At 60.6% G+C, this 13,045-nt stretch overlaps 1 protein-coding gene across 2 annotated transcripts; it reads right to left on the reverse strand.

Annotated features, from left to right (window-relative positions):
• Positions 1-9,036: 9,036 nt before the first annotated feature.
• Positions 9,037-12,133, reverse strand: GBX2 (gastrulation brain homeobox 2). 2 transcript variants are annotated; one of them, XM_017537735.2, is made up of 3 exons: positions 11,180-12,133; positions 10,874-10,910; positions 9,037-10,193 (listed from the first exon to the last, which is right to left on the reverse strand). In XM_017537735.2, exons 1-3 carry the CDS (start codon positions 11,700-11,702, stop codon positions 10,085-10,087), a joined length of 669 nt encoding a protein of 222 aa, XP_017393224.1. In that variant the 5' UTR covers positions 11,703-12,133; the 3' UTR covers positions 9,037-10,084. The 2 variants fall into 2 exon arrangements, with proteins under 2 accessions (XP_017393224.1, XP_017393223.1); XM_017537734.2 differs by lacking the exon at positions 10,874-10,910.
• Between the last annotated feature and the right edge of the window lie 912 nt (positions 12,134-13,045).

The following is a 13,045-nucleotide window of genomic DNA, read 5'->3' on the forward strand; positions in this document are numbered from 1 at the left end:
GGCCCGTGGGGTTAGCACAGCCACCTCCAGAGCTCTGTGTGGCTGAAGCAGACCCCCAGGAAAGACCACATGACTCTGAGACACACCAAGGGGTCCTGAGCCCGAGGAAGTGGCCCTTGAATCAAGTAAGTGCTGTCCAACCTTGGTAGAGGAGAGGTGCCTTGAAGTCCAGGTGCCCACAGGGCCGGGATCCCTCAGCCTCTGCCCCAGTTCTGGTTGGTTGCGATCACTGAGCTCGAATAGGCAAAATCACTCCTAGAGCTTCAGAGGCAGAGTGAGGCAGGACTACTGGAGCCCAGAGGGTCTCTGAGGGGAGGAACCGGTGAACTTGGAAGCCCATGGTCAGAGGCCATAGAGCTCCAGGTGGCCAGTCTGAGTGAGGCCTGAACGAAAACCCCACTGTGTTGACTGCAGGCCATGGGGCCCAAAGTGTCTCCACTGCAAAGTCATTCCCTGGGGTGATGCCTGCTCATCCCACAGCCTCTGCCCAGGGCTCCCTGGCCCTCAGCACCTTTCTTGTACACTCTGGGGATGAGGCCCCTTGCTTGAACCTCAGGGCACACTGGTCTCCTCACACTGGAGCTACCGGTCTTCTTTGTGGGCTCTGAACGCCCAAGGGCATGTGCTGCACACAGGCGCCTGTCTGCCCCTCGTGCCTAGCCCAGTGCCAGCACAGGACACTTAACAAGGGACGGTTCTGCCCTCGGGGGCACTTTTGGCTGTCACATGACAGGGTGCCCCTCTGGCATTCATGGGCAGTCCTACACCACAAAGACTTGTCATGTGCCAGTGCCCACAGCCCCGGTGGTAAAGCCCTGCCTGTAGGTGGTGTGGGGGTAACTGGAGCCTCTGTGTGGCTGCCACCTACTCAGGACCAAGAGCACCACCTCAGTCCACCCAGCTGGTCCTGGTGGCCTCTCCTTTGCTGCAGGCCTGCCTGCTGGGGGGAAACAGTAATTAGAGGAAGAATGGAAATCTCCTGACTTCACAAATGTGACTTTGCAAAATGAGGCGGGAAGACAAATCTGTCTTCACTACTATTCATTAAAGAAAGTCCTTTATAAATCCTAAATTAACAATTTCTCATTTAAAGATGGGCGATTATCATTCTTTTCTGGCAATTTATAGCTTTCAAAATGCAAAAGTATGAAAATTATTGGGGGAAAAATTCCAGCTGTGGTCATAGAAAATGGAAATCCACTTTAAGACAATTGATAAACATATTTGAAATGATCAATAACCTAAGGTTCAAAAGTAATACATACCTATGTGTGAAGTGATGGCTTTGGTGATAGAAACACTCTGAGTGATCACATTAAGGTCAACATTCTGCATCCAGGCGGCACAGAGCCCCACGCTACTGGAAAATCAAATGATTCGTCTGGCGGGATCTTACCCAGCTTGGAGATTCTTTGACCAAGGGTGATGACCAATGCAGGACTGAAATTCTTATCTTAGTTTTGGCAATGCTTGGGGTCCTGCCATCTTTCCAACTAATCCACCAGGCACCTCTGCAGAGAGACGGGTGACCCCATGCAAAGGAGGAATTGTGCAAATATTAGGAATGGAAAAGGCCTTTCTGAAATGACAGTTCATTATTCATAATCAACACCACTTTCATTGAGACCTCCCCTACCAGGACTGAGAGTAAGACAGAGCCTGAATCCTGCCTCTACCCCATGTCACCCCCAGGGACCTCTACCTCTGGATCTAAGATATCAAAGTAGGTCCAATAAGATAGGGCATGAAGATAATGGAGACTCTCTGGTTTTATGGGAAAAACTGAGCTGAGATGGGTTGAGGTGCGTAGCTGTCCTATGGAATCATCTCTGGGGACCATGGTCACCAGCCCTCAGCGCCATCTCCTTCCACAGACCGCAAGCTCCTAAAGTGGAGGGCACCAGCGGAGGACCTGAAGCTTGTTTGCTAAGTGAGTAAAGAGGGTGCTACCACAAATTCCAAAGCATCTCCACAAAGGATATGAATGACATGGCCTTAAAATAAGTGGAGACAGACCTGGGTTGAGCAGGTAGAGAGGCTGTCATGGAAGGACCTGAACCAGATGCACAGCAAACCCTAACCAAGGTCCAGCCACACAGAAGGACTGCCCTGGAGCCTTGTTTCTGCTCAGCCTTCAGCAGAAGAGCCAGCCTCTGTGGCTCTGGTGACCAGGTGACTGCCGGTGACCGGGGCTCACTGTGTGCCCAGCTCAGCACGGCACTCTTTGCTTGCAATGGACCAGCTGTTACTGAGGAGGAAACAGACTGGGAGAGTTAATCGCCTGAGGATGGAAAGTCAGGTGGTCTGAGCTGGAAGCTGCGCACTAGTCCCGAGCGAGCTGCGCGTGTGGGTGTGACGTCATCACGCACTGCACCTCCACTACACCCCTCTGCTCCCCAGAAACCAACTGTCTCCCCTAGAAGCAAAGGGGAAGAAGCACAGGGGCCCCTGGGTGGAGTGGTTTGATCGCCTTAGCTAAGGGGAGCCTCCGCCAGGAGGGAGCAGACACCTCTCCGGCCTCTGACACAGCTGTGCACCTCTCCTGCAGGTCCTACCCAACTTCAAATAAAGATGATGAACTCGGCTGAGAAGAGAAGAAAAAGGAAACCTTGAAACAAGAGTCAACATCTGCAGCTGCCCCCCAGCACCGTCCCATATCCACCAGCAGGGGTGGTCAAAGCTCTGCCTCTCCCCCTCCCAGGACAGGGTCCATTGTCCAGCCCTTCCCCCCAGGCCGGGGCCTCTGCCTTGGACCCCGGAAAGAAGTCAGTGCCAGTGGCCTTGGCTCAGAACCCGAGGCTTGTGGAGGGGACGAGGTCAGGCTTTGGAGGGATCCAGGCTGCTTCCGCTGCGAGCGGGGCCCTGCCCTGGGTCCCCTGCCTGGGTCTGGCTGCTCTGTCTGCAGAAAGGGACCATCACCCTGCCTCCAGGCGGCTGTGCCGTACGAGAGGGCAGGTGAGGTGCTGGGTGCAGAGACACCTCTTTCCCGTTTCTATAGCACCGCGGTCCCCAGCTGGTGCGGCGGGAGAGGTGCCTCGGAGGCTGCCAGGCAGAACCACAGAGCGTGCCTTCGCGCGGTCTGGACTGCACACACCTCCACAAGCTCCGAAGCCCGCAGGCTGGGGTGCGGTCTGCCCCTTTCTTTCCTTCCTCGGCCTGGCCAGGCTCCACTTTTGTTATTTAGAGCCTGGGCGCCGCTCCCTTCCTGGGGTCAGGCGGCCACTTCCAAACCCTTATGGCGCTCAGCTCTCTGCCGGTCCCCGCCTAGCCAGGTGCATCGGGGAAGTCGGATGGGGGCGGGGAGAAGGGGAACGCGAGAAGGCAGGGGTGGGAGGGAGATCGGTGTCCTCGGGCCCGGTCCTGGGGGCCGGCCGCTAGCGGGCAGGCTTAATGGGATCAGGTCGGTGTAATCCCATTTCAGCCATTGTCATTCAGGAGGCCGCCGGGCTGGAGCTGGGGGGCCCGGCCCTTTAGGATGACGGCGGCCACACCAGAGACGCACCGGCATGACAAAGGCCGCCAGGGACCCGGTGGCGGGGAAATAAAGAGATGAAGGCTTTGGGGGTGGGTGCCCGGCGTGACGTCCGCCTCCCGGGTCCGGTCCTGCCCCAGGCTTTTGCCTCGGGCCCTCGGGGAATATCAGGAGAGCAAAGTCGCCCGAACTGGATCGCCGCGCCCCCGACGGCCTCCCAGGTGTCCGAGAGGCCAGGCCCGCACCGCAGCGCGACCTCCCGCCTCTCTCCCTCGAGGCCCACGGGGTCTCGGCTTCCTGCGGGGCCAGGGCCTTTTCACAGCCTGGCGGCCAACCCCTGGGCTACCCTGGCCTGGGTTACCCCGGCGTGTGGCGCAGCTTGGGCCGTACACTGGCGTCCTTCGGTGCCGGTTCCAGAGAGGGGATGGAGGGTGTGTCCGACCGCGGCCTGCAGAGGGTGTGCTGGGGCGGGGGGCCGCTGGGAGTCGGTGGAGGAGCCATAAGTGTGTGCGCGCGCGTGTGTGTGTGTGTAGTGGGGGCTCGCGGCGGAGGCTAAGGTGTTGACAGTGGACTGCGGGGGTGGGGAGCCGGAACAGCCCAGAGGCCAGACCCGGGAAGAGCTCTGAGGTTCGGGTGGGGGTGGAGGCAGTGTGAACCGCCGAGGGACAGAAGGTAGGGGGGCGCTGGACGTTGGGGGTATGTGGGGAGAGCTCAAAGGACAAACCCTGGCGGTGGGGGAAAAGTGGAATGCAGGATGCCGGGTGGGGGCCACAGACAAGAGAGGTGGGGGTGCGGGAGTCCTCTAGGCAGTGGGGAAAGAATGGGGGAGGGGCTTCCCGCCGCGGAAGGGATCCACTGTGAGAGGGGGCAGTCCACAGGGGCAGGCTGGGGGTGGGGAGCACAGGGGCCATTCAGTTTTGCTGGGTTCCCGGGGGCAGCATTTTTGGCTCTGCCAGTGGGGTCGGACCCGTGGCTGTTAGGAACTCAGATAAAGCCGGCAAAGCAGGGTTAGACGTGGAAGGGACTTTATCGCATCAGCACACACTCCCACTCTCACCTGCCCACGCGCACATACTCCAGCGCTTGCACACCCGCGAGCACGTGCACGCTCGCACCCCTGCTTATCACAGAGCCAACTCCGAGGGGACCTAGGGAGGCACCCACAGGGACTTTTGAGCTCAAGCTGGAAAATCTGAGCGGGTTCCAGGGCAGCAGCACCAGGCACTGCCAGGAGGGCCTGGGTCAAGGGGCAGGCTCTCTGGGGATGGACCCCGGAAACATGATTGCCGTTGGCGCCCCAGCCCAAGAAGCCTGGGTCCTCCCACAGCTCCCAAGTGCATGGGCCTGTTTCCCGACCCTCTCTCTGCCCCAGCCATGCAGAGCCTGCTGACTGGGGTGGCAAAGTGTGCTGCGTGCCTCCCAGGACCCTGTGCCAGCCAGGCCCCAGCCAGCGCTGCCAGGAGACTCAGCCCAGTCCCTCCAGTCCCTGCCTGTCCACCAACACTGCTGCTTGACCTTTCCCCAAAGCCACAGAGGGCAGGGCGGAAGTCAGCTTAGGCCCCCACATCTGAACTGTTCAAATAGGCAATCAATTTTTATGATGTAATTTATAATTTATGCAGGTTGTCTTCATACATATGGTGTTGCTTTTGTGCGTCAGGGTTTCAGGTGCTTTATTACTCTGACGGTGTGATTTGCATTCATGTTCGGTTACCAAGATCATATTTCTACTGTTTACTCCATGACGGCCTAAAATGAAGATTAATGCTGCCTCCCTTTGTCTGGGCTATCCCCTTAGACTCCTGGCCTCAGCTTCCCCAAGACCACAGAGTCCTGCGACCCTGAAACTGGGCCCTGAGCACTGCATGAAAGCTGCCTGGAATGACCCAGCAGCCAGAAGGCCGGAGCAGCCTTCCTGGTCTGGCTGTGTGCGCCTGGGCAAAGGCCTGGGGTCTCTGCGGACGGAAATAGGTGTGTGTGCACTGGACCCTCCTTCCCTGAGAAGCCGCAGCTGGGCATGAGCAAGCCACTCTCCCATACTGCTGCCAAGTCCAGCAGGGGAAGAAGAGGGCCCCGAGTGGGTCTCTGCTGCCAGGGCTGCTGAACTCGTGGGCTGTAGCCACTTGGGACTAGGAAGGCCCTGGGGTGAGAACCAGAGGGTGATCCAGAGGCTCCTGAGGCTGGAAAGCTAGAGTGTCACTCCCAGTCTACACTGCATCTAGAACCACCTGCCATGGGGGATAGATAGCACGGGGCTTAGCGCAGGCTCTGCTCCAGACAGGTCTGGGGCTGGAGGGAGCAGCCTTGGAAGGCCTGTGCGAGCCTCACCGGACGCAGCTGAAATGAGTACGCCAATTAAGCCCAAACAGAAACGAGACAGAGAGGGTGCTGATCCCGAGAGGAAGGGTGTCTTGGAATGCAGGTTCCAGCAATAATCCCAGGCTGGTACAAGCAGCCAGGCTGAAGGCCAGGCACACAGACAGCCACAGAGTCAGGATGTCTTCTCAGGCCAACCCAGACTCAAAAGAGTCTAGAGGGCCACCCCCTGATCTCCATTTAGCAGACAAGGCAGCTGTGAAGGAACCACCCAGGGGGCTGAAGACCGGAGGCAAAGGCTGGGCACGCAAGCATACACTGAGTCTTGAAAATTGCAGCGCAGGTTGGGATTTGAGCAGCCTCCAGTGCAGGTGGTCCAGGCTGCTGGGAGGGCACTCCCCGGCTCCTTTCCAAAGAGGAAGTTGCTTGAGGCCCAGGACCAAGCTAAAGAGGGCCTGCCCCAAGGACAGGGAGATGGCGGCAGATTTTCAGCATACCTTCTGTTCTCCAAGGGGGCAGGGGTGGCCTGGCTTGCCAGGGAGCAAGGGCAGGGGGCCACTGGGTGGAGTGACTGTTCTTGTGGCCCCCTCCGACCTCTGCCTGGGTCGGTGGCTGCGGGGTGCAGGAGCCCTGAGACTTCTCAGTGCACAGCTGGGGGCGCAGGTCCAAGGAGCTCCCAAGCGTAATTATTTGATCTGCAGATGTAAGTGGAATTTATTGTAACAACAAATATAGTGATGTCAAAACCCAACCTTGGATTAAAGCCGGCAGCCAAAGGGGAAGTGTATTAATTTCCAACAGCATCTCAGGCCAGAGCCTATTAGAGCAAGCTATTCTTCAGGCCCCCCCATCAGAATTAATCATTGGGAGTTAATTTGAAGCTCAGACAAGTTGCTGTTAATTTAGTGCAGGGAGGACGGGATGGAATAAAAAGCTGAGGTGCTGGCCGAGCCTCGTGGGTCTCATTAATCAGCCAGCTGAGACGGCCTGGCTTGATTACAATTTGCAAAAAAATTCATTAGGGCTCGGGCGATTGACAATTTTTCTCTCTGCCTGTGATGTGACTCATTAGGCAGCCAAATGAAAGCCATGATGACGGCCATGATGACAGCGGCCATCAAGCGCCGCTTGTTTATCTTCCTCCCCTCGGCCTGTCTCCCGGGCCTTGGCCTCCCCGCCGGGCTCTCGGGGGCGCCCCGGCGCCCAGGGGTTGGGGAGGGAGGGGGTCAGCGCCCTGAGGAGCAGGAGGGCGGGCAGCGTCGGCCGGCGGGGGGAGCCCGGCCCTCTCTTCGTGCCTCCATAGGGCGAGGACCTCGCGGCTGGGAGGGCCCAGAGCTTGGTCCCGGGAGCCAGGCTTCCTGATAGCGGCCTCCCAGTCCTAATGGGTTTCGTTTTCCCGCCGGGTTTGCGCGGTCAAGGCTTCGGGTCCCTCTGTGCCCCTCATCCCTGCCATGGCTTTTGGAGAAGGCGGCTGGGGGTTACACCTGTTATGGTGGAAGGAGATATGGGGGGCATTGCACGATCTGCGGAGAATGCCAGGGTCTCTTCCCCCCACCTGCAGTCCCGGCGGGACGGGGACCACAGCTCCCCCACCTTCCCGGCTAAACTCTGTGCCCCCAGCCACGGTTCTTGCCAGGGGCTCAGATGCAGCTCAGGGGTAGACTGGCTCAGGTGTGTGGGTCGGGGGACGGCGTCCCTGCAGGCCTCGAATGCTGCAGCAGCGTCGTGTGGCCAGTGGGGACCTGCCCCGGGCAGATGGCGCTCACCGGCGACCTGCGCTCTTTGCGTCCTGGCGGGCGGGATCTGGGCCGTGCGGTCCCCGCGCCGGACCAGGGCATGACCTGGGCGCCGTCCCCTCGCTGCCAGGCTTATGGCGCAGGGCGTGGGGGCGGCCAGGAGCCGCTGCAGCTCTCGCGGCCCCGCAGAGCAAGCCGAGGCCCTCGGAGGACTGGCCCTTCTATTTTATTGGGCTCGAAAACCAAGCCTGGGCCATTTTCCCCCACCGGAACTGCTGGGAACGCAGCGGGAAAGGGTGACTCTGTCGCTGCCAGCCTTCACCCTGCGCCTGAAGTTTAAGTGGAGGTCTTGGTCCCCAGGCCCCTCCGCCGCGGGGAGGTGGCGGCCTGTAAGTAGTAAAAATTAAGTCATTGTTAGTGTTAACCCACGGCGGGCCGCGCTTCCCCTTCTGGGGCTGAGAACCGCGCTGAGGGCCGAGCGCCGCTGCTTGGAGGCGGCTCCCCGGCCTTCCCTCCCTCCACTCGAAAGGCTGAGGCTGGCGAAGCCCAGGCTTCTCTCGCGCTTCTCTCGCTGCTGGAATGGTGGCATCACGCTCACCCTCGCCGGCCCGCTGCACGACCCTGGGCGCCCCGGGCCTGTCCACCGCAGCCTCTCGCGGGCCCGGCCGCAGCATCTGGCTGCGCGCTTCCGGGTCGGGCAAGGAGCGGCCGGGGGTGGGACAGGAATGGACCTGGGGACCCGGCTCGCCCCACCGAGATGGGGAGACGCCCAGCTCCCGGGCCCCTGCACACCGACCTCCTAGCTCCCCTGCGTAGCCTCTCCCCTTTCCCCCTTTGTGGTGCGGACCACCGGGGCGTCCTCGGAGTGGGGCGGCAGCCGGGTCCCGCCCCCTCGACCCCGCCCGGAGGGGGAGGTGCCGGGGCCCTGGGCTCTCCAGCCCGCCTCCGCCTCCGACTGAGGGCTGCCGGGAAGCCGGCTGGGCTTGCTGCGATTTTGCTCCAGTCGGCAGATAACGCCGGGAGCCTGATTTATGGACCCTCCATTCTGCGGGCAGGCGAGCACCGCTTCTTTTCGGGTCTGAGATATTTGTAAAGGAAGGACGTTTCCTCCCTGGCTGTAGCCGGTTTGGAGCATCAGGAGTTTGGGCAAAGCCACCAATACCCGCACTCGCTTGCCTCCTCCGGGTACCCACCGCTTCCTGTGGCTGAAGTTTGCCTGCCTGCGGCCCACGTATCGATTAGGCTGTGCAAAACGGGAGATAGATTTCTAAGGTGAGAATTCGGTTTTTTAAAATTCGTAACCCTATTGGCGCCCAGCCTCCTATGCTAGGTGGCTCAAGTCCAGCCTGCCTAAGGTGACCTGGCCAGGGGACGTTTCTCCAGTACTGGTCCCAGACCAGTTGTCCGGCCACACGCTGGCAGTGCCCGGACAGTCAAATTCTGGACACACTTCTGAGGCCCAGGGACTGGTCTTCCTTCCCCCTCTCCTTTTTATTATTCACAAGACTGAAATTGTTTAAACGTCATAACTTATAAGAAAATAAGCTACATTGAAATAAATTAACACAACGGAGACGTGCTTCACATGGCTCAGTTAGGATAGGCAACCCCAGGGGAAACCAAAGCCAGGCACAACCAAAGCAAAGCAAAGCGAATTTCCAGGCTGCCTAACAGTGTCTGCTTTTCAGTCAACTCAAAAAGCCAGAATGCAAACCAAAATCAGTTTCAACCCCAGCGCTTGTTCTTGGGTTTCACGTTTACCTTTGGAAAAGTATGGAAAGGAGGCTGCTAACCGCGCAGATTACAGCAGAGGTTTGTTTTCTTCTGAAATGAGTGGAGAACATTATTGGGTGATTAAGTCCTATAACTTTCAAAATACTGCAGCTGAGATCCAGTCTATGGAGATATTTATGTACAAAGTAGCATAGTATAATAAATATTTCGAGTGTCTTCTGGTGTGGCAGTAAGCCCCTTCAAAAGCAGTTTTTTAAGCCCATGTAGTGAATATATTCTCAATTTGCTTGGGATGGACACAGCTGGGCTGTGACTTCGAGTGTTGCTTCAAACACAGTGGAGTCCACCATGGGTTCCCTCGGGTGCCGGGGCTTCTCCAGGTGGGTGCCGGATCCTGGCCCTTCTGGACCCTCAGGGCCGGGCCTGCTCTAGCTGCTGATGCTGACTTCTAATGGCGAACCTGCTGACGTGGACGGGGATGGGGACGACGATCTTAGGGTTCCGGGAGGGCTCCCCTGTCTTGGAATTGGCATTGCCTGCCTTCACCCGTTTCCACTTGGCCCGTCGGTTCTGGAACCAGATTTTCACCTGCACCTCGCTGAGTTTGAGGGCATGGGCGATCTGCGAGCGCTCGGTCAAGGAGAGGTATTTTTTGCAGTGGAACTCCTTCTCCAGCTCCAGCAGCTGCTCGCTGGTGAAGGCAGTCCGCCGCCGCCGGTTCTTGCCCGTAGACGTGGTGCTGCCCGCCGCGCCGCTGCTCGGCGGGGTCTCCTCCAGCGCGTGGCCCGGGTCTTCCTCCTTGTGAGCCGCCTGGCCAGTCAGATTGTCATCCGAGCTGTAGTCCACATCGCTCTCCAGCGAGAAGCTCTCCTCCTTGCCCTTGGGGTCGTCTTCCACCTTTGACTCGTCTTTCCCTTGCCCTCGGACAGCCCCGACTGAAAGCAAAACCAAACGGCATTTTATTACATTTCTCACGCTGGCCTTCCTTTCTCCTTCCCACCGTCACTTGGGCAATCGCCACCCCCCACCTTTAGCGGATTGTCTTTCTATGACATTAACACATTGTGATTTCCTGGCCTTTGAGGGGTAGAGGAGGGGTGGGGGGAGCGTGAGAAAGCTCAAAGGCGAGGAGGCAGCCGCAACGGCCCTTTGCCCAGAACCATCACTCAAAGGGCTGCCATGCCTCCCCTGCACCCTCCCAGCCTCGGCAGCATCGGGAGAAGTAGCAGGAGGCTCGAGGCCCAAGAGATTGCCTGCTTTGTCCCAGGAGTGGGAGCTGGTTGAGAACTGAGCGGGGATTCACGATCCATCCTGCCTCCCCCACCATGAAAATTTAGTGAACCTCAATTGCTTCCTAACCGGAGTGGGGGCGTAGGGACGTGCAGATCCCAGACTGTCTTTTTTGAGACAGACAACGTGGGTCAAAGGGATGTCTTGTGGCCTTAGAAGTTCCCACCAGACACTCCCAACACACACGCAGACAGCCTCCAAGCAATCGGTTTCTCCCCGACGAGTAGCAAGACCAGTGAAGGGGTTTAAAAAGTCTGGGCGCCCGTGGGCACACGCACGGCTGAGACGCGCAGCCCAACCGACTCCCCTAGAGGCTGCAACCTACCCAGGACCCGAGGTCACCGCGGAGCGGGACAGGCGGACTTGGCCAAACGCATCGCCAGATAGATATGCGGCCCAGGGCAGCAGCTGGTCGCCGGGCGCTAAATGCCCCCCCCGACCCCGCTTGTTGCGTGGCTCTGAATGCCCGCCCGAGACCCAGCGGCACAGCCTGGCCGCATCCTCCAGCTACTCGGGCTGGGGTCGAGCGGGGGCGCGGCCTCGCCCCCCTGGTCTCCCGCGGGAACCCGGCGCTGGCCCGCCCCCGCCTCCTCCCGCCCCCGCGTCCCGGCTGCGCGCGCCGCCAACTCACCGAGCGAAGCCTGCACCGCCTCGGCCGCGGAGAAGGCAAGCAGCGAGCCCTCCTTGGCCAGGAAGCCTTTGCCGTCCTCTGCGTCAGCCTGCAGCGCCTCCGCCTTGTCGAAGTTACCGCCGCCGGGCAGCGGCTGCGGCGCGAACTTGCGGGCCGCTGCCGCCTCCTGGTGCTGGGGCGACGCGGAGAAGCCGCCGGGGAGCGTGGCCATGAGCGTAGAGGTGAGCGCCATGCCCTGCGCTAGGCTGGAGCAGAAGCCAGTGGGCAGGCTGGGGATCTGGTGGTGCGGGTGTGCCGGCGGCAGAGCAGGCTGCAGCGCGGCCTGGGGCAGCGCGGGCGGCGGCGGCGGCGGCGGCGGCAGCACTACCGGCCGGTAGGGCATGAACATGGGGTAGCCGGTGTAGACGAAATGGCCAGGGCTGGGCTGCGGCGGGCTGCCGATCAGCGAGTCTATGCTGAAGGCGGTGCTACTCCCCAGCGGGCGCTGCATCATCATCAGCGACGGCGGGAACGCTGCGCTCATAGACGCGCTCGGGAGAGGCCAGCGAGAGGCGAAAAGTCCCCGCGCCGCGCCGCCGCCGGGAAGCCCGCCGGACGCCGGGAGCACCTCCGGGAGCGCCGGGCAGGGACCGAGCGGGGCCCGGAGAGCAGACGCCTCCTCCGCTCAGTCCTGGGCCCACTTCATGCCCCGCGGGTGCGCGGGGTGCGCGGGATGAGGCCGTGCGCCCTGGAGTGGAGAGGGCGCCCGGGCCCCGCGGGCTCGCCGGAGCCCCCGTCCGCCGCTTGCCCGTGGGAGTCCGCGCTCGTCGCGGCTGCGACCCTCGGCCCCGGTTAGCTGCTGTCCGTGCGTCCGTCCGTCCGTCCGTCTGTCCCGCAGTCCGTCGCCTCCCGCGGGCCGCTGGGGAGCGCGCGAAGCCGGTGTACTTGTCTCCGGCGGGCGCCGCCAGCACCTTTAAATCGCGCTCCTCTTTCTCATTTTGCCTGCCGCCTGGGCCGGCTCGCCTCACGTGGGGCTGGGCGCCGCTGGCCATTGGCGGCGCGGGGCGGGGGCGGGGCGCAGACGGGGTCCCGCCCCTTCCACCCAAGCTGGCGGCAAGTGGGCTGCAGGCGCCACCGTCCGAGCGCGCAGGCGGGGGAGCCGGAGCTGCTTGCCCGGCCCGCGCGGCGCAAACTTGAGAGGGGCGGATGGCACCTCCGAGGCTCGGACCCTGGTGCCTTGCAGCCTTGTCGAGGCCGCCTCGAAGGGCAGCCTCCCGGGCCCGCAGCCCCGCGGCTGGTCCGGGGGTGCTTTATTTCTTTTACTGTATTTAGAATGGAACCAACCTACCTGCGGTTCACTCCAGCGCTGGGTGCTCCGGCTGCGCCTGGGGTCCGGGCGGGGGTCCGGGCGAGGGTCCTGGAGTTGGGGGCAGGGTCCTGCCCCTCCGGATCCACCCCTGGGGCAAAGGTTGGGAGTTGGCAGCCCCTGCCCTCCGCTGGGAACCCGCCGGGTTGCTAGTTGCGGGTCCGCGCTCCGGGTGGGGCGGGGAGGCTGCTGATTCCCGCATCCCGGGCTGGGCCCTCCCGTGAACGATCCCGTCTCATTTTTCATGACATTCTTAATCATCGCACCTATTTACACACTTTGCCGGCGCGCACCAAAATAACAACCACGATAATTATGATAATAATGAGAGTCCTTTATCTACTCCATCCTCGGGGAGGAAGGGGGAGTTGCTGCGCCTCCAGATTGTATAACGTGAGATTATCCTGATGAAAGCTTTATGATGTTTGCTCAAATAAAAGCTGCGTTTTGTAAATAGGCGCTAATTAAGCACGTTGCGAACGCGGGGAGTGCTCACTCTGGCGCCGCCGCCCAGTTTCCAG

The sequence above is a fragment of the Cebus imitator genome, unplaced genomic scaffold, assembly GCF_001604975.1.
Source record: "Cebus imitator isolate Cc_AM_T3 unplaced genomic scaffold, Cebus_imitator-1.0 Scaffold106, whole genome shotgun sequence".
Taxonomy (NCBI): Eukaryota; Metazoa; Chordata; class Mammalia; order Primates; family Cebidae; genus Cebus; species Cebus imitator.